The sequence below is a fragment of the Aedes albopictus genome, chromosome 1 (genome assembly GCF_035046485.1).
Source record: "Aedes albopictus strain Foshan chromosome 1, AalbF5, whole genome shotgun sequence".
Taxonomy (NCBI): domain Eukaryota; kingdom Metazoa; phylum Arthropoda; class Insecta; order Diptera; family Culicidae; genus Aedes; species Aedes albopictus.
The window spans coordinates 201,011,398-201,032,383 of record NC_085136.1 but is presented as its reverse complement, the minus strand read 5'-3'; the positions used below and the strand labels follow the sequence as shown (position 1 = coordinate 201,032,383).

Here is a 20,986-nt window from a genome sequence, read left to right as displayed (position 1 = left end):
TTTGCATACTTGATGAACTCGTTTCTTATTCCATCCTGACCTGCTGCTTTTCCATTTGCTAATCCTTTAATTATATCTTTTATTTCATCTCTACTTGGCCCTTCTGTTATGCTTTCTTTATCAATTTCGATGTCAGTTGGAACTCCTTCGGATAATTTCAGTTCCTCAACCCATTTTCTCATCGGAATATTTGGCTTCTTCGGCGTTTTGCTCTTCATAAATTTTTTTAAGAATCTGTATGATCTTTTTATTCTTTCCCCTACCTCATAGTCCTGTAGTTCATTATAAAATTTTCAAACTTCTTTTTCATTGTGCTCTTTTACTTTGATTGCATATTCCTGTCTTCTTATGTTTATATTTTGTCGGTACCATTCTGTTCCTATTCCTCTTTCTTTAGCTAATCTCATCTGTTTCCTAGCATTCATAAGATTCGTCAAAGCTCTTTTCCTATTCGGTGTTAATGGCGTTTTTGTTTCCTGTAGTACTTTTCTCGCACTTGTGATAACTTTTTTTGTGAATTTTGCATATGCTTCAGTGGTATCTAAATTGGATATTTCTATTGTCTTGTGTTTTCTTAGCTCTTCTGTATACGTTTTGTTCCTTTCCTCGTACTGTAGGGCGTTTGGTTCTAATATTTTTCTTGCCAGCTTCTGTTTTTTAACTTCTTGTTTTTGTTCTGTATATATTCCTATTTTAATTAATTTGTGATCATTCTGAATTGCTGTCCATGCTGCTCTAACAAATTTTGTCTTTATCACTGATTCTTGTGCTATGACTACATGATCGATTTGAGATTCTCTATTTCCGTTAGACCATGTGACTAATAGTGACTCATCAAATCTCATTGAAATAACGTTCATTTTGTGTATCCTCAAAAAGTTTTTCATGTATTCCCCATTTTCATTAGTGTATGTGTGTCCTATGTATTTTCCTAATCTTAAAATGTCTTCTTCATCTGAATCCTCTTTACCTATTTGTGAATTGAAGTCACCCAAAATAATGGTTCTGTTCTTCCTAGGATGTCCATTTACAACTGATCCTAACTGTGCATAAAATGAACTTGCATTTGTGTTTGGTGCATGTACGTTTACTATTAACCAGTCTTCAGCTTGTTCTTTGTGTTCCATAATAGCTGACATAATATTCTTATCAATATCTCTTACTTCTCTTATTCCTACTTTACCGTCTTTTCTTGTTAGAATTGCTAATCCTCGCATGTTATTTGTGTTCCCCCTATCTGACATAATCCAATCATAGTGCGGAGTACTAACTCTACTTCCTTGAACATTCGCTTCTTGTAGTACTGCTATGTCTATATTAGCTAGATGGAGTTCTTCATCAATTTCTGTTCTCTTCCTGTTTTGGCAACATCCTCTTACATTTAATGATCCAATATATATTTCCTCCTTATAACTTCGTCCTTCTCCTTCCTTAAAATTATCCTGCCTTGGAGTTTTCTGAAGATTCTCACAATTTTCAATTCGTTCTTTAATTTTCCCTTTTGATGTAACAATTTCCACGCTATCTATCTGTTGCTTATTCCTTCTTATGCTGCAAAACAGTTGTATTTTCCCTATTACAATATTTTCTCCTGTTCCTGTTGGTTTGTATTTGTCCACGCTCTTTTCTTCGTTAAAAACTATTACCTCTTTCTTCCAAAAATCTGCTATAAATTGCCATAGTGCTTTCCCTGGTTTTTTTAAATTTTCTCTAACTGCTTTCTCTGCATATTTCCAAATATCTTCTAGTAACGCTTTCGGTAATTCCTTGAAGATTTCTAGCTCTGGAGATATCCCGCTTAATTGATGACTAACCGACCACAAATAGCTTTCTTCACCCTCTACTATTACTTTTATTTTCAGTCGAAGCTTTCCTGCACTCACCCATTTTGTCTTATTGATGATATTGATTGCTTCATTTTCTATGATTTGCATTTTTTCAAATTCCGGTTCCACTTCTCTGTATGTTAACTCCTCTGTTTCACTGCATTCCTGATCCAGTATGTTTATTAGGGTATTATCTGCTTGCTTCTCAATGTTTCTTATTTCCCCATATCCCTTCACCTCATTCGCCTGTACCTCATCTCTCCTGTCTTTAGCTTGTTGTTCCTTGTTTGTTCCCCTGTCTATCGTTTTAACGCGATTCTCCTTTTCTTGATTTCGTTCAACTACCTCTTGATTTGCATGAATATTACCAGATTGTTTCTTGTATACTTCCTTGTTCATATTATTGTGCATTGACTCCATTGCTTTATGTCTTTCTTGATCAACATTTTCCCTATGTCTGGTCCATTGTACCTCCTTTTCCTTAGTCACTAGTTGTTCTTCGCTTCCTTGTTCGATATTTTTGCTCTTTTCATTAACATGGTCCTTATTTCTCCTTCCTACTCTGCACTCTTTGCTTTCTTTCTCAGACTCTTCCCGCTCTTCGTTCTTTCGATCCTTCCTTTCTTCTATCATTCGTAATCCCATGATTCCTCTTTTTATACTTCCCATTTTTTTGTTCATCTGTGTTTTCTTTCCTTCCCCTACTTCCACTAACCCTTGTGTGACATTTTCTCTCCCCTCGCCAAGTTGTGTCTCCTTTTCTCCCCTTATTCCTAGTTCCCTGCTTCCTTGTTCATCAGTGCTTCTCTCTTCGTTCAATTGCGTCTGATTTTCTCTAACTTCTTCTAGCTCCATGGTTCCCTGTTCAGTATTATCGTTCTCCGCGAGCAGCTGTTCTTGTTTTCCCTTCTCCAATCCCAGGGCTACTCCTCCTTGTACAACCTTCCTCATCTCTACGTTCATTTGTTCCTTAACTCCTCTCACTACTTCTAGGTCCCCGCTTCCTTGCTCAATATTGTCTCTCTCTACACTCAACTGGTCCTTATTTCTCATCTCCAATATTAGATCTCCGCTTTCTTGTACCACATTTTTCCTTACTTTACTCATTTGCGCTCTATCACCACCCACTATTTACATCTCTACTCTTCCTTGTTCACTACGTTTCAATTCGTCCTTCAGTTGTGCCTTGCTTCTCGATTCTACTCCTAGGTCTGCGCTTCCATTTCTTGCCTTCCCCCTATCTTCATTTCCCTGTACCGTCTGTCCTCCTCCTGGTCCTAATTCTACGCTATCGTAGTGGTTGATTCCGTTGAAATATATTTCAATGGTTTTACACCTCCCATTACCGTGAACCAATTCCAATGGTTGGTAGTGTGGATTGTAAATCCTGATGTTGGCACCAACAATCTCTTTTATCGCCATTAGTGCTTCTCCGCCAGCCCATGTTCCGCATTTTGCCAGATTTCGTAGATGTTGGTCGATTTTCTCGTCCAGTTGCGTGTCTGAGAGATTGGACGTGGTTACATTTGACGAGGTGATGATCTCGGCTATTATTACGTCCCTCATCTCTGTCTTGTGCGACATCAGGTAATCCACCGTTCTTCTTCGCAGCCTCATAGCTTCGTTGAAGAATTGCGAATCGAAACACTTCCTCCCTGACAACTGCTGAACCACCGCGTAGAACAGGCAGTTACCATCACCTGGTACTTCCACTGTTTTTATCCGCACGTCTTGAAGCTCCATTTTTCCAGTAGACAGTTTCACTCACTTCACTATTTGTTGCACTTTTTTTTGAGCTAGGATTTGCCACTTTTCACTCGTTTTATCACCTTTTTATCTCAACACCACTTTTGACAGCCGTTCTTGACAGACGATCGACAGGTTATCGGATTTTGAATTTCGTTTCGTTTCGCCAAATTCTAAAAATTTCGTCTTCAAAAAATAGATTTTGACGAAATTAAACGGAATTCCGCGGAATGCCTAATAAATTTCGAAAACAAACACATTGTGAAAATCTTCTAATCTCAAGCTTCTCAAAAAATTTTAAAAAACATATCGAATAGCGAGAGACAAACCGCTCCCAGGTTCTATAATAAAGGCAGAATAATCTCGAATATACTCTTATGTTTGACCTATCATTAAGATCTTGCTCAATAGGTGTGCTTTCAACATTTGCGGTATGTGGGACCGTACTTAATACTTGGGTTAAATTTTCTTATTGAACCAAATGCAAAATAAACACGAATTTAGTTCCCTTCTTCAGTTTAGATTCCCAAAAGGAGTTTTTAGCAGAGTAATGGAGAATATTAGGATAGGATGCTCAGAGCCATAGCGTAGTCCCATGGCGCCCTTGGCAAGCATCCCTATCGGCGCCCTACGATAATAGGACATTGTTAATTTGCGAAAGTTTGTCGTTATTCTGTTTTTTTTTTCAAAGTTTTTTAAAAGTTGGATTTTGGTGCTTCAAAGAAACACATTCCCCCGGATTTTTTTAAATTTTCTTATAGTGTGTTTATGCATGTTTTTTTTTAGGAATTTCACTCAAAAGTCACCCAAAAAAATCCGAAATGTATTTCTTTTGTTCGAGTATAAGTACGAACACATTTTGCATTTCAAGAACTAGCACAATAATTAGATATGACGTTTCAGATTCCTTGCATAAATGAAGCATAAACGTGAGCATAAATTTCTTCTAGGCATCCTACAATATTTTATCATTTGTTTTTTTTTTCTGGATTTATGATTAAACTGTTTTTTTTGTTTTTGTTTTTTCAAAAAATACTTAATTGAGTTTCAGGGGTTTTCAGGAAACCTAAGATAATTTATATTATCAATTTGCGGCGATTAGTTGCGGAATACCACTGGAATATTATTTAAAAGACTACTTGGAAGAACGTTTGAAGGAATCCCTGTATAAGTTTCTTTAGAAACCTTTTCAGGGTTTTCTTATATATGGAAGGCTTTCAAAAGAAACGTTTGGAAAAAAATTGTATAGAATCAATGGCAGATTCGCCAACGGAAAACCTAGAGAAATTTCTGGAGGAATTCCAAATTGGTGGTTTCCTGGAGGATTTTATGAGGAAACTTTTGAAAGATTTTCTAGGGAAATTCTAGCAGTATTTTATGGAGCAAACTGTAGTGAACATGGAAAAATTTGGGAAGGAAAGAAGGTTTCAAAGAAATCCTATATTTTTGCAAAAATCTCTGTAAAAATTTCTGAAGGAAACTTTGGAAAATGTGAAAAGAAATTCATTAAAGATTTTCCAGGAGAAACCCAGGAAAAAAAATTATGATATAGATATATTGAGAAATAGCAGCATGAAAAAATTTTCAAGGAATCTGTGGAGGAATTTCTAATGAAACTTTCACTTGAATTTTGTAAGCATATTGTATTTGCTTTGCTTATACAGTGTATCAAACAATTGTCCGTACAGCATTTTTTTGGTCAAAATAATTTTTCATTTAAATGATTATAACTTTTTTATACGTCAATCAAAAACGTTGAAATTTTGACCAATTATAACCCATATATTAAAGCTCCATTGGTAAAATTTTGAGCGAGATCGAATAAGTATTCTGGAAGTTATAGAACTTTTAGTAAAACTCATAAAATTTTTGAATACATTTTTAAAACTTTATATCTCAATATGTACTGATGAAACTTTTTCAATATTTTTTTTCGTGTTACAGCTTATACATAAGCTTTCATATGCAGCTTCGTTTAAGGTTTTATATTCACTACAAAAAATATGAAAAATCTGTATATATTCAGAGTGTCATTTGGAAATTTATCATATTTTGATCAATAAAAGTGCCAAGTGTTTTCACCTTTTTTAAACTCTCTTAATGATATATTTTTATACAGGACCTACTAAACTACATATGAAGAGTAGGTCCTATGAACTTTTCGTTCAGTTAATACACTTTTATTGGTGGAAAACGTTTGGCAGATTATATGTGCAAAATATGGTAAATTTTAAAACATCGTCAACTACATACGCACATTTTTCATATTTTTTGTAGTGAATATAAAACCCCAAACATGGCTGCATATGAAAGCCTTAGGTACAAGATGTAACACAAAAAAAATGAAAAAAATTCATTGAGTACATATTGAGATATAATGTTTTAAAAATGTGTTCAAAAATCTTATAAGTTTTACTAAAAGTTCTATAACTTTCAGAAAACTTTATCGATCTCGCTAAAAATTTTACAAATGGAGCTTTAATATATGATTGATGATTGGTCAAAATTTCAGCGTTTCTGATTGACGCATAAAAAAGTTATTAACAATTGAATGAAACATTATTTTGGCAAAAAATTTGCTGTACGGACAATTGTTTGATACACTGTAGTTTCTCAAAATTGCATAGTACATAGTTTCCCAGGTAATATCATGGTAAATGCTCAAAATAATCTAGAGAAATCTGTTATTTATAATACGAAAAAACTTAAAAAAGCTTATTATCAATCTCAAATAGATACTGAAAATAGTGAAATCTTCATAACGTTCAAGAATACATTAGCGTCATTCTGTCTTCCCCTAGCCTTATGCCTTTTTGGCGCCCCTCTGAGGCTGGCGCCCTTAGTGGGGGCCAACCTGGCCAACCGCACGCTACGGCTCTTAGGATGCTATAGGGTGTGGAATACACTAACAAACTTTTGAAAACTTTTGAAAGAGTTCCACATCAAATCTGTACGACGAAGCGTTATACACGATTATACTCTTATTTCTTTTGCTGATTAGAAATTCCGTAAATTTCAGATTCGTGTTTTTGTTTTTTATTCAAATTTGCAGACACTGAAAAAAATATTTTGGCCATAATTGGATGAATTTAATAAAATACTGTAAAAGAATATTATGGGAATCCTAAATCATGTTTTTATAAATTGTTAAATTTTAAAAATATGTTCATCGATGTTTGAGTTAGGGTAAATGTACCAATAGTGATGCTATTAGTAGCTCCGTGTTGTAAAATAATTGAATAAAATTGATAATCCCACAAAATAAAATGTCTAAAAACGTTAATCGATAGTTTTTTACTTAAATTTGCTAGGAAAAATGTAAAAACCATTGTTTATTTCAGTTTTTGCTAGTAAATCACTTGCACCAACTATAGGTACACGGTTCCTATTATGGAGGTAAAATTTAACATTGGTTCCTATAGTGGCGCACCCCGTTGAATTCTTATGGGACCCACCACTATAGGAACACTACCACCACTATAAGTACAAAGGAACAAAAAAATAAGGAAAATAATTGTTTAAAATAGGTTTTTCGGCAAATCCTGAATACAAAACCGAATTAATATTATGAATTAGGTATGATGCATCTATTAAAATTGTCATTTGCAAGCTTTTTGGTCGAAATAGTGCTAAATTGCTACTGCCACCACTATTGGTACTACCACCACTAAGGGAGCTTTTACCCTAGCGAAATTCTTGAAGTTTTTAAAGTGGAAGTATGTGATTGCAGTGATTCATACCGATATGGTTTGACAAATTTCTTTAAATACCTTCAAGAGTGAATTGAAAATGTAAAAAAAGTTAGATGAGCTCGACAAACTCAAACATTGCTGTGTGGGCAGCCAACTTCTAAACTAAACTTTGATAATAAGACGTTTATAGGCTGAATTTTATCAGATTATTCACCAACATACTCTGGGCTGGTGGTGTAAGATGAGATTTTTTTTCACATACATAAGTTCTGAAAAATCTTTTTTATTTATTTTTCTTCAACTATGTATATGTTTAGCCCTAGGTTAGTTGATTTCGGAAGCCACAGTATCAAATCGAAAGATTCGAAGGTAGAACTCACATTTTGCAAGTCTTTTGGGAGTGGTATTTGAACCCAGGTCCTCGGCGAAAAGGGCATGCACTCTAACCATCACACCAGGTCCGCTATAGTTCAAATCTATCAGGTGGAATTTTTGGCCTAACACCTACACGCTAAAACCGCTCTACACCTAGAATGTGTAAGCCCTACTCATAAGTGCATAATTTCCAGACCACACCAAAAATGTGTAACAGTTACACATTCACAAAAAAACAGCTCGTACACTCTTCTAGATGTGAAATGTCGACTTTTTTGTTTTCCAAGGTCACTTGCAAATCTAGCTAGATTGCCGTACAAACATTTTTTTTTGCGAATTTCACGATTTTACGGACGCAGGAGCTGATTTTGTGAATGTGTAAGTGTTACACATTTTTGTAGTCTGGAAATTATGCAATTACTCAGCTATCTTGCATCCAATCCAGCTGATTTTTTAGGGTAGTTAGTTCTAAGTATAGACTCATCCACATACAAAAAAAAAATGAACTAAATTGTATGGAAGACAGTAAGTTTTACTCAGTATTTTCTGATAAATTCAATCATCTATCAATTTTAAGTTTAGATTTTAGGCTTTCTTCAGAAGGTACGTTATTCATCAAAGCTTGATCTGGCTGATGTTTCCATATTATTGCTTCAGGTTTCTTATAAACAATCGGCATTAGAGCATCGTATAGCATAGTCCCAATTATATAACGCATTATTGGTGTGCTCTTATTAATTCATTGGATCAATCTTATTAGGTTGTTGGTGTAATTATTTAAATTTTCAGTATAGGTCGCGAAATATTGAAAAAAATATATAAATGGCACTGTAGAAAAAGTAGCTATGGAATGAGATCTTAATGGAAATGCAATTCGCGCCATCGCAGTACACACGCAGTATCAATTCACACAAAATTGATGTAACTACAAAATTCCGCGGAACTTTTTCGAAAATATCGTTTCGTTTCGTTTCGCCTAGAAAAAATCTCATACCACATACCCTTAGTTTTTAGCACAATTCGTAATTCGTTTCGTAGACATTCTAAGCTAAGCCAAGTTCCCAGAATTATCCAAATATAATAACACCTTTTGCAAATAGCAATTCTCGCTGATGGGGGAAAATAAGACTCTGTGCCCAATAAGTTGAATTTATTAGAATTTCAACACTCCACGTTACGGTAGATATTTCGCGCGATCGAAAATTGAACTCGATTGACACATGTTTTTGCGTGAGAGTGCTACGATATGTTCGCGGTCTCTGAATAGATGTGAAAATTGATATTATCGCGCAGTGATGTATACAGGGTGATGGAGAATAAGATTCATTTCAATGTATTTTTGTGTATTGATATGACTGCATAAGATCAAATGTTTTAAATTTTGACCTTTAATACTAAAATCTGTTATTATTTGGTATAGTCAGCGCATATTATAGCTAACTAAACACACCTATGTATTTGATCACCATTTCGATGTCGCACGTAGGGTAAAAGGGTATAATGCGCCCCACCGGGGCAAAACGCCCCCCTTCATTTTCTAGCGATTCAAGCGCTTTTCGCATGCGTGATCGATTAGAAATCTCGAATATTGAAGAATAATTGCCATCAAGCTGGTCCGTTAGTGGATTGGTACAGAAAAGCAATAAAAATATCAAAAAGTCTGAAATCGAGGCTTTTGGCGTAATATTTTACCTCTTGTAAGCTGACTTCATTGTAAACGAAGCTAGTTCTGTTCGCTTGTGTTACATTGCAACTTTTATGCAGTTAAACACTTGTTGAAAGACTCTCCTAGGATAAGCATGTGGTGGAATTATCCCCTGGGACAGTTTTATCACGGGGCTGGACGTTTTTCTTTTGATGGGGCGTATTGCCCCGTTTGTTTTGAAAAGGCAAATTTTGGAACGTTTTCGAAAAACGTTTCAAAGCTTCCAAAGCCACCTTTCCAAAGGCAAAGTTCATATGCAACACTTCACTAACTTTAGTAACAACGATTTGCAGTGAACAATAGATGGAATAAGGCGCCAGTTTCAGATATATTGCCATTTCTGCTTAGGGGGGGGGCATATTATACCTGTTTACCCTACCTAGATAGAAACCATCGCAGTCGGAACGCTTTTCCCACGATTCAGTTTCATAATTGAATGAAAGAAACTGTGCTCCAGATTGAGATGTCGAGCTAAGATTATTTCACGATCGTATCAAGTGTTAGCACGCGTGGTGGGAAAATTATTGGCATGTATCCCTTTGCACCGCTAAGGATGTTGAAAAATTTATTACAGATTTGGATGCATTTCCGTCTGAGCAGCAACGCTCGCTCATGAAATGTGTTCCATCGCTGCTGTGACTTTCGCGACACCTTGTGGGAAAGCGTGGAACCGGAAAATTATTAGACACCCGCCATGACGAACAGCAATGCCTGACACCGTGTTACAGATTTTGATTGATGTAATTTATGGTTGCTCGAAAACCCTGGGTCCCGTCGTCAGTGCCATGGCCAACGTGGTGGATATCTTCGTTAAAACGCTACTATCGGCGAGCTGCCACACCGTGGGATGTGAACAGGAAAAAGAAACATACCTACAGAAGTATCAACAGCAGTAAAATTTATATTCCTATTTGTACCTCATGAATATTTGATGTTTGATTTTCGCTTCGCCCCTTACCCTGAGATGCGCCTAGGTGCGGTACCAGCCCCTCCTGTCGTAAATTGATAAATCTCGAACGCGCTGTGACCACTGTTTCATCTCCTAATGATCGGCTGCCATTCGTTTGTTCAAGACTGGAAGCGTTTCGAGCCGTCTGTCAAGGAAAGATCGAAACAAAATCCGAACGCCGAGAGGACGACGAGAAAGATATACTCCAAGTGTATTAATTAATCATGTTGTTCAATCCTCACAGAGAAGATAGTTTTAACGATTTCTTGGAATTGGTTCCCAGGTAGGTAGCCGAACGAAGTCGAGCGCGGAATGTGACCGGGATAAATATATTTTGGAAAATTGGTCTTGTTATGATAATTTATGATCTGATAAGCGTGGTACTACCTACCACTGTCCTAGCTGGCACCACGGGTAGCCTCTCCGGACGAGCTGCTGGCAGCGATTAACGAAATTGTAATGGAGCTACCACCGGCGCGTCGAAGAGAGTGGCTGTTAATTGGATGGAATTCGGGAGCGATTTCCATTCAATCGATGATAAAATGTTCGAATTGCTTTGTAAGTTTCTGCGCTGCAGGTTCCTAGAAAACCTGACTAGAATCGATGGTAGTTCCGAAAAATGAAAGGATTGATTAATGAATGCGGGGCAAAGCTATTCGTGTTTTTTTTTTCTTGGAGTTTATAATATACGCGGAAAACGTATTGCTAATTGCAAGAAGGAAATAACCGTTTTTAGGCTAGATGGGCATGGTTATCAGTTTGGAATACTTTTAATTTGCATTTAAATCATTTTTTTTTGCTTGTTTGATCACGACTAGTGCTGTTGTACTCTTGGGATTGTTCCAGCGTATCTGTCTTCTCGTAAAATCAAAACTACAGTTTGTTTTTTTTTATCCAAAGTTGAGATTCTTGAAAAAAAAGCCAATGAGGATCGAATCACTGCATAAAGAGATCAAACTGTAGTTTTGATTTTACGAGAAAACTGATACGCCGAAAAGATTTTAACAGATCAACATTACCAATCACTCAGACCACCAATCTCTATTAACCCTAAAAGGGATACCTTCATGGCCTCAGTTTCGTCACCTCGCTGAGTGTGTTCCATCGAAGACGAGCTCTGAAAGGCGCCTGGGGTCCAATGGACCCCAGGTATCCCTTTTAGGGTTAAGGTGAAATGGCACCGAATTTCAAATAACACGAATCTTGTCATCCACAATACGCTCATAACTGGCAATTCTACTCAAAGTTTATTACCAGTGAGCAAGCAATGGGTACTGTTACACTTTCTCAGTATCCTCATTGTTAACCAGCTAGTTCAGGGCCTTTGAAACCTCATTGAGAGATGATGATTCCATTGCGACCATCATCAACTGTATTTTTTCACATTAAAGGGTACGCCTTCCTTGGTACCATTCAACAAATCGTCGAAGCGTTCCGTCCACCTGGCTGTTATCATTGTTCTGTCTGTCAGCAAATTTACTTCCCGATCATTGCACATGGTGGAAATTAGCTCCAGGCGGCACACCATTAACAGTGGTTTAAAACCTTTACATATCGTTCCTATCCATGCTTTATTGCGTTTCAATCATACTCTCTTCGTGCTGCCGTTTCTTGCTGCGGAGGGTTCGTTTCTTTTCTGCTGCGCTCTACTCTGCGTTTCTCTACTGCTAAACCGTTACAAAAAAAAAAACTTTCACTCCGGATGGAAGCAAATCTGTACAAAAGACTTAAGTAGCAGCATGGGGTCTCCAGCTAGCCTTGTGGTTAAGGCTATGGATGGATTGCCAATCCGGAGCCGGCGGGTTCGATTTCCATTCCAGTTGGGAAAATTTTATCGACTCCCTGGGCATAGAGTATCATTCTGCTTGCCTCCTAATATACAAATATGCAATGGCAGGCAAAGAAAGCCCTTCATTTAATAACTGTGGAAGTGCTCAAAGAACACTCATTTAAAGCGAGGCAGGCCAAATCCCAGTGGGGACGTAGAGCCATAAAGAAGAAGAAGAAGAAGAAGAAGAAGAAGTCCACCAGTGGGGTGGTTAACAAGGCGACCACAGTAGGTAAGATCACAGTTGGCTGGTCATTAGCGTGGGATACAAAAGACATTTTACTCCTGTACACTTTTTGAGTTCCATTTTGGTCCCATATCATCTGTGCAAAATTTCAGCTCGATCGGAGAAACTATATTTTAGCGCCAGCCATTTTAAGTTTTCATACGTTTTACTATGGGGAAAATCACTTTTTCTAAGCAAAACCGCCACAGGTTGCCCCTTAACCCCTAAAAATAAATCGATGAATGATTTCTATTGGAAATTTTACGAGGAACCAACCCTCCGAAGACCGCAAAGCGATCTAAGGCATGTGGAAAAAGTTATTGACTGAAAACCGAATGGCTTGCCAACGCTGTTTAACATGTAAGGAATAACAATAAATAATAAAATCTCGTCATTTTATAGATCGGGTGAGGCTTAATAACTTTTTCCACTAACGTCGCATCGGTTTGCGGTCTTCGGAGATCTGATTCCTAGTGAAGTTTTCTACAGAAATCATTCATCAACTTATTTTTAGGGATCTAGGGGTGACTCCTAGCGATTTTTCTTTGCAGTAGTAAAATTTCCCCATAGTAAATCGTATGAAAAACTAAGAATGGTGGGCGCTAAAATATAGTTTCTCCGATCGATCTGAAATTTTGCACAGTTGATATGGGACCAAAGTAGAACTCAAAAAGTATACAGGAGTTAGAGTTTTTCCATTTTTTGTATTTTCCCATATAAACCGTGTATCAGGCTCGGTCACTATCTACGAGCCGCAAAATGCGTGCTTCAGGTGCTTTGATCAATGTCACAATTTGTGGAAGAATAGAGGTCCCAATAGGGGCAAACTCTACTAGAGGTTACTGGTGGACCGAAATGTCTAGGTACACGTGGAAGACTCTAAAGTCGACAATAGTACAGATCACATAGCTGAGCCTAAATCACTGCAACGTCGCACAACTATTGGTATGGCAGTCACTCTCGAAGTTAAGAACAAATATCGCCTAGCTGGTGGACCCGTTCCGCGTTCCTGTTGACTATGGGTACTGGGTAAGACTAAGCTAGCGAAGATAGTTACAGAGTGTAGTGCTGCAGTTGCTATGCAAATCCGATCCCCAGAACAGGGTGCCAAACCAGGAAAGCGTAAAAGAGTGGGTGCCTAGCACGAGAAAGGCGACACGCCCGTCGTCAAAACCGAACAGTCTGAGTACTCGGACGTCTTGAAGGTGATGCAAAGCGACGTTAAGCTCGTGGATCTGGGAGCCAACGTGCGTAGTATAAGATTTACTCGTACGGGTGAGATGATCCTGGAGCTGAAGCGCGATAAGGAACGCAAGGGCGAAGCGTACAAAAGTTTGGCGGAAGAGGTGATTGGCGAAGTGGTAGAGGTGAGGGCTGTCACACAAGAGGCGACTCTGATGGTGAAAACCCTAGACGAGGTCACCGAAGTGGAAGACCTCGTCATGGCACTGCGACAATAGTGCGACGTGCAGTCTCAGTTAGAAGTAAAAGTTATTTACAAACAGGAACAGAGTGGAAAGCGCTCTGGTTGTTTCTGAATGTTTTCAACAAGCGCTTACAGATGAGTGTCCAGTCTAGCACTGGTAGGTATGAATCAGATACGTGTTCGGAGCCTGGGGAAAGCAGGCTGATGTACGTGTGCTTTTTAGCATGTTGCGAGTTGGTCCGACATAAAAGAGAGAAAAATGAGCTTTTGTTTGTGTTTAAGTGATTTTTTACGTAACTATTTCAAACATATTAAAATTCTTTACGTTGCAGAAGACACTGGACGAGCGATTTCGTACAATGCAACAAAATATATTTTCAGTGTAGCTTTGGTTCAGCTACCTGTCGTGGACGTAAAAAAGTCCGTTTAAGTAGGGAGGATCAAGGTAACCTGGTGTGTATGTCGTCTGACATCCCACGAGCCACCGGAGGTTTGTTTCAGGTGTCTGGAACCAGGACACAAGTCATGGGACTGCAAAGAATGGCAAAGACCTGAAATGGTAATTACATAGGCCGCGGATGGGTTCAGAAAAATTGCGGCGATATGGACGACGGGTAACCTATGAGAGCTTCATGGTCGCCAAAGCAAACGCGGTTTTCTTCTGTAGCTGTTATGCGCCTCCGCGGTGGCCGGTCGAGCAGTTCACGCAGATGCTGGACTGTATGACGATCGTGCTGACAGGGCGAAGGCCGGTTATAATAGCGAGTGATTTCAATGCCTGGGTCGTGGAATCAGGAAGCCGTTTTACGAACCAGCGGGGTCAGATCGTGCTAGAGACACTGGTCATACTAGAAGTCAACCTGGCTAATGTCGGCTTAGTCGAAATGGTGCGGAGTCGATTATTGACGCTAATTTTTATAGTCCTGGTCTAACAAGTAGTTCGAACTGGTAAGTGGACGATAGCAACGCACTTACAGCGATCACCTGGCGGTTCGCGACAGTATCGACTACAACAACAGCAGGCAACGGGTAGAGGAAGAGGCGGCTAGGCCAAGGCCAATTCCTCACAGGTGGAAGACATCATTTAGGGAAGCAATCCGCCGTGACCGAAACCTACTTGGTTCAGACGGCGATGAGCTGGTAGGGGTGCTCTCGCGTGCGTGCGATGCACCCATGCCTAGGCGAGTCCATCCTAGAAATGGGAGTGATTGTGGACCTGCACCGCACTTGCCTCCCCCAAACCGACGCGACTCTTTTCAAGCGACACGACTTTTTGTCGCTATGTTTTTGTCGCGAAATCGCTGCGCACTGATTTGAAGGGGACCTTCCGCACTGCGACGACGTCGTCGCAGGCGACAAGCGACAGTGCAGCGATTTTTGTACTTGTCGCCGGTGCGTCGCGGCGCTGGTCGCTGCATGCACAGTTTTCGTCGCTGTCGGGGCGACTAAGTTTTGTTTGTAACTAATTTTCGCGTTGGTGTAGATGGTTGATGCGACGCATTTATCGCTGTAGTCGTTGAGAAAAATCGCGGCGATAAAAAATCGTGTCGCCGGAAAAGTCGCGTTGGTTTGGGGGAGCCTTAAAGGCTCCCCCAAACCAACGCGACTTTTCCGGCGGTGGCGGCTGCAGCGAGCATGATCTGAGGAAAAGCGAAACGAACAGTGGGTGGTGTTCGCTGCTGCAAAAGCTGTGCTGAAGACCGAGATAAAGGCAAGCAAAAAGGTCTGCTTCGAGGGTCTCTGTCGGAGTGTCAATGCGAATCCGTGGGGTTATGCCTACAGGATCATAATGGCCTCGACGAGAGGTGTAATGGCTTTAATTAACAGAACAATGTTGATCGTAGTCCTTAGCCTCCTTCCGTAGTACAGCCGGGGACTGGGGCTGGCGATGAGGATAGGATCACCGATGTGAAACCTGCGGGGATAGCAAAGTCCCATAGCGTAAGGCTCCAGAATGGCACAAATTTCCAAATGGAGGAGAACGTGCCTCTGGAGCCAACCTACTGGTACATGAAGGCCCCAGGTTCAGACGGAGCTCTGAACCAGGCCTTAAAATTAGATATTGCAGAGGCTCGCGAGATGTTCTGGTCTGCAATACAGAAATGCCTGGACAAGGGAGTATTCCCAGAGGTTTGGAAGAAACAGAACATGGTTCTATTGCCAAAGGCGGGGAAACCACCTGGAGACCGTCGGCATATAGACCAATTTGCTTGATCGACACGGCGGGGAAGGTGTTTGAAACGCAAAAGATCGAGGTTTTTAACTATCTGCACAGTAAAGTTGGTTAACTTAATTTTATTCAGAGACCGTAAGCCACCACGATACCAGTGACAAGGACTAAATACTATGATTCCTTGAATTGCCAGAACGCATATTCAAAAATTGGAAAAGTAGGACGACACTAGGTTTCGGTAGATTTTACTTCGTAACGCAACACGAAAAGGTGATCTACCCACGTTACGGACTCCGTTAACGATCGAGCTTCTTTGAAACCCCCTCAATCATTCATCCATCAGCACGGGTCGCCTGACACCTTGGATTGGGGTTCCCTGTTTGGTGGACTTTTACCCCCGGAACAGGGGGTCCGTAGTGCTATTCTAAGCCAGCAGCTACACGGGCAAAATCAACCCTTACAGCAATTAAGTGGCCGCGGGGAGAGCATCCCGGTAGCGTTGCTATCGTTGCGTCGATCTACTGGGTTGGATCCGAGCCCGCGATTGGAATGGGGTCCCCGGCAAGATCGCGGGCTTCCGGAAAGACCGAGGGTTTGTTGTTTAATGAGTCGAGGACAGAGTAGTTCTGGCTTTTAATTTTGATGTAGAATACGGCCCTTAAGCCCACATTACCTGGACCTCCCTGTTCAGGTGTCTATTGAGCAGATTATCTCGCCATGGTTTAGAAGAAGAAAAAACGCGCTATGTTCACAAGCGAGTATAATGCTCATAGCGCTAATCGTAGCAGAATACGAACAGTGCTTCGAGCAACGTGGCATAAGAAACGCTAGACGAATCGCCAGAACATCGCCAACGCTGAGATGGCAGAGAACGTAGGACTTTTCCAACAAATGTAGATGAATGTTAGTCTATGTGTTACATTGAGCGTATCTAAAAGGACAAGCAGGCCCCATAGCGAGATGAATTAAACCCAGATACAATTTCTGCCGGGCCATGGATGCTTTAGGTGCTATTCGCACAAATGTGGGATTGCTAATTCTCCAACATATTGCGAGTGCACAAACTGTAACGAGACTGCGGAGCGCGTATCCATCGAATGCCCACGCTTCGCGGATCAAAGGTCGAGTATACAAGAAATGTATATAGTAAAGGTATCACTCCAGACAATGGTGTGTACAGTGTCAAACAAGTGAGATTCCATATCATCCCTGCTTGAACTACAGAGAAAACGGCAGGCAGAACAACAGCAAGTTTCTTCCAATAACTGAACGTGAACATGTTGCAGCTAGCGAATGTCTACTGTATTTGAAGCGGAGTTTAACTTAACTGAAAGTTAAGATCCAACCCCACCCGATCCTAACTGGTGAATCTGGTCTTTTGGTATAAGGCATCGTACACAAATTACGTAACGCTATAGGGGGAGGGGGGGAGTCTAGCTTAGCGTTACAACCCGAGCAGGAATGAATAACTGCCACATAACTGGAGCATACCAAAGTCAGGTATCATACCAAGACAAGGTATTGGTCGGTTATCCAGGTATTGAAAATAACTAAACTTGGTATTGTGTAGGTATTGATGAAATACCTCAACGAGTTATTGGTTTGGTGTTGAGGACTGCTTGAGGTATTATACAATTATGGAAAAATCGTTATTTGTATGGAAAAATCGCTGATTATTATTTAGGTATTGCCATACCTGATGTCATTATTCACGCGTTATGCACAGAATACACACCAGTTATTATTTTAGGTATTTTACCTCTTATGCAGGGCTACTTAATACCTCATTCAGGTTGTAGGTATTCGGTTTTCCATACCTGAGTTAGTTATTCTTCAGCTATTTTCTCCTGCTCGGGAAGCCATACAAAATATTGTTGGTTTTCATACAAAAAGCGTTACAAGGGGGAGGGGGGGAGTCTGAAATCGCCGATTTTAGCGTTACGTAATTTGTGTACCATGCCTAAGCCGGTATCTCACAGAGATATTTTTTAAAATTTTATTGGCAGAAATCTATCACCTCATACAAGCAAATCATTGTTTTATTGTTATGTTGGCCTGCATGCACTCGGAGTTTTTGAGTGACGCGTGCTATTGACGATCTTCCGTGGTACGCAAGTGAACGGTGGATGACGGAGATGGATGAACCACGAGCTCGCTGCACACAGCGGCGGTATTGCACTCGTAACATCCTGAAAGCGGCTTAATGAGCTACGATGAGCAGAGCATGTTGCGAGAACGCCGGCGAACAACCCTACAAAGTTGATGTTCGCTGCTGTTTTGATTTGCACAAGAAACCGAGGAACGCAGAAAGCACGATTGGCATACGAGGTAGGTAAAACGTTGTCTGGAGAGTGTGAACAATCTCAGCCATAAGATTTGAGAATTTCAGTTTTTAACAACTCAACCACAGACATGGCGCAAGCATTAAAAAACAACCAACAATCAACTAAAAATCAAGAAAAGCTTACTTCCTTTGTTCTTATCAGGGCAGTTTAACAGATAAATTGCCATCCATGTCAGCATTCTCAAGAAGTTCAAGCACAGATTTCTCCTTCTTGCAGCCATTCATTAATCTTATCGAAAGTCAATGAGCTGTCGTCTTCCGCTCGCAAAGTGAGTATAAAAATCAGATTGCAAATAAATTGTGCGGTCATAACATGGCATTGAAGAGACACCAGGGAGAAAACGATTAACGATAGAGCCAAGCTGGAAACTATTACATGTTTATTAGGCTACTTGGCCTCGGCTCAATCCTCGTGGCCGACCCAGCAAAGCTAGCTCCGGAGATCCACTGAGTCTCGTAAGACCTATTTAGAAAAACGAAGCAAAACGAGGCAAATTTAAATGTTTCAATATAAGCAAGCAAGCGCTCTCACGACTGGATTGGCTTGGCTTGGGGGATCAGTGCTGAACGAGGACGGAGACCAAGACACGAGGCCAACAACGGAGCGGAGACAGCCGAGGTTTTAAGACTAAAGAGACCTAAAGAGACGGAGCGCAATAATAAATTATAATACAAGATAAATTTAATTTACATTTACACTTTTATGTTAATATTATAATCTAATTTTCTGAATGTAAACTCGTTGGGTCGTTTCAATTTTTCTCTTTTCTGCTGCACTGTTTCGTACGGTCCATGACCGGTGAGAGTAAGTCAACGTGCGGGATATGAGAATGCGGAGTGTTTAGTTCAGTTTTTTTTCTGTCATATATGTGGGCAATGAGGAGCTTTATAAGGATTATTTTTTCAAGATATTTTCCATCGATTGCATAATGATAATGATGAAATTAAGTACTGAATCAGACAGTATCTCTAAGCTACAAAATTCTCTCTATATTGAAAACAAATAAAGAAGCAACAAATGTGTGAACATAAATCCAATAATCTGGCAATCGAAGAAGTGATCACTTGTCCACAAGAGTTTTCTTTAGAAATAAAACATTTCACCATTTATAAACCTTCGCGAGGGAGAACTATTTGCAACCGCCAATTGCCAATGCGGTATTAATTAATGAGCCTGTAATAGTCCGGTTGATTTTGTGCAGCTGTGACAACCGCAATTTTTCTCTCCGGCGGCAAGTGCGAGAACCGCTATCTCACAATTAATATCTCGCACCTTCCCTTTCAGCTTTGAACGCACGCTTTCAAGGAGTCGATAAATTCACGCGTTTATGGTTTGTGACAGTAATGGTGTCGGTCAATGACGGTCACCACCATCAGAGTATCGTTCAGTTTAGGCACACCCGGTAGCTCTTGATATGGATACATTTTAAGACAATTGTTGCGATAAGTTAAAAGTCTTGATCATTTAGAGGTAGAGGTTTTTGGGTAAGCTGGTGTCCTAGCTAATGACGCTTTTATGAAAATGTATTTGATATCGGTACCGCAAATTCACTTTAAACTTATCTATGTCCAGCTTCAAGTATTTGATGCTGCACTTCAGTGGCGACGTAATCTTTAATTTATTGATCTCGATTGCACTGGTAGGCGCGATGACTCTTTGGCAACAATGTTGGTCGTTTAAATAAAGATAGCGCGAAGTGCTTTCAATAAACGAATGTGTAGTCACATAATCCGAATGTAATCTCATGTTTTTGATAAATAACCTTAAAAGGATCATGGAAATGTTCACCCTAGCCAAGACTTCTGAGTGGTGTGCAATTATCAAGCTCATGAATAACTTATAAGTACTTATTGAAGACAAAGTGACTTCGCACTGTATCGTTGGTTATCATGCAATTATTTGCAAAAAAGATCCGTTACTAAAACTATTAGCTAAGGTTACCCAAAAACACAGTTCTTACGAATTATAAGTTTTCAAAACAATATTACATAGTAACACTGAAATGTTGTGGAGGAATATTTTAAAAAGAATCAACTTGGATATTGCCACAGTATTTAATTGATAAATTTTAAAACAAATCTGTCTATAGCACGTATTTGTTTGATGTGCTGGTACAAATGTTATTGAAAGGACTTGGTGTAATAAAAGAAATCTAAAACGTTTTGATTACAACAAATAATTTCATGTCGTTTCACTAATTATCTAAACTCGGATTTATCGAAAAGCCATATTGGCGACACCAACCCTCAAGTACCTGAAGAGCGTTTTGCATCAGGTCGAAAAAGGTGCTGATGCACATACCGACTAACAATGCTAGGTAGGTTATTGAGTTGCCTCAATAGCGTATTTACTACGAGATTCCACAAAAGTGGTGGTAAGACTCCCTCTTGGGGGCATCCACAAACACTCAATTTCCTAATCGCCGCTTGACGCGATGTCGAGAAGAGATGTCGGTTTTTGAGCATTTGGTGAACCCAACTAGGAGAACATAACATAATTTTATCAAAATATGTTATAATGTTATACAGATATTTCCTTAGTTATAATTTAGATGCAGGATGTTGTTAAAATAACAAAAATTCAAAAAAGTTCTAACGAAAGTGACCGAATTTTAAAGTGAGGAGGGGCAGGGAGAGGGGCTAATGCATTTTTTTATTACGTGGAAGGCCGACAGGGTACCCGCGTACCCACGAAA

The 20,986-nt window shown here is 39.7% G+C and overlaps 1 protein-coding gene across 1 annotated transcript; it reads right to left on the bottom strand.

Moving 5' to 3' along the window:
• Positions 1–2,957: 2,957 nt before the first annotated feature.
• LOC115263813 (OTU domain-containing protein 3-like) lies at positions 2,958–3,569 on the bottom strand. Its single transcript, XM_029867191.1, has one exon. The coding sequence runs from the start codon at positions 3,567–3,569 to the stop codon at positions 2,958–2,960; it is 612 nt and encodes a 203-aa protein (XP_029723051.1).
• Between the last annotated feature and the right edge of the window lie 17,417 nt (positions 3,570–20,986).

Bases quoted from the DNA above. Each gene is read 5' to 3' on its own strand.
- LOC115263813 (XM_029867191.1), bottom strand. From the start codon at position 3,569: ATGGAGCTTCAAGACGTGCGGATAAAAACAGTGGAAGTACCAGGTGAT.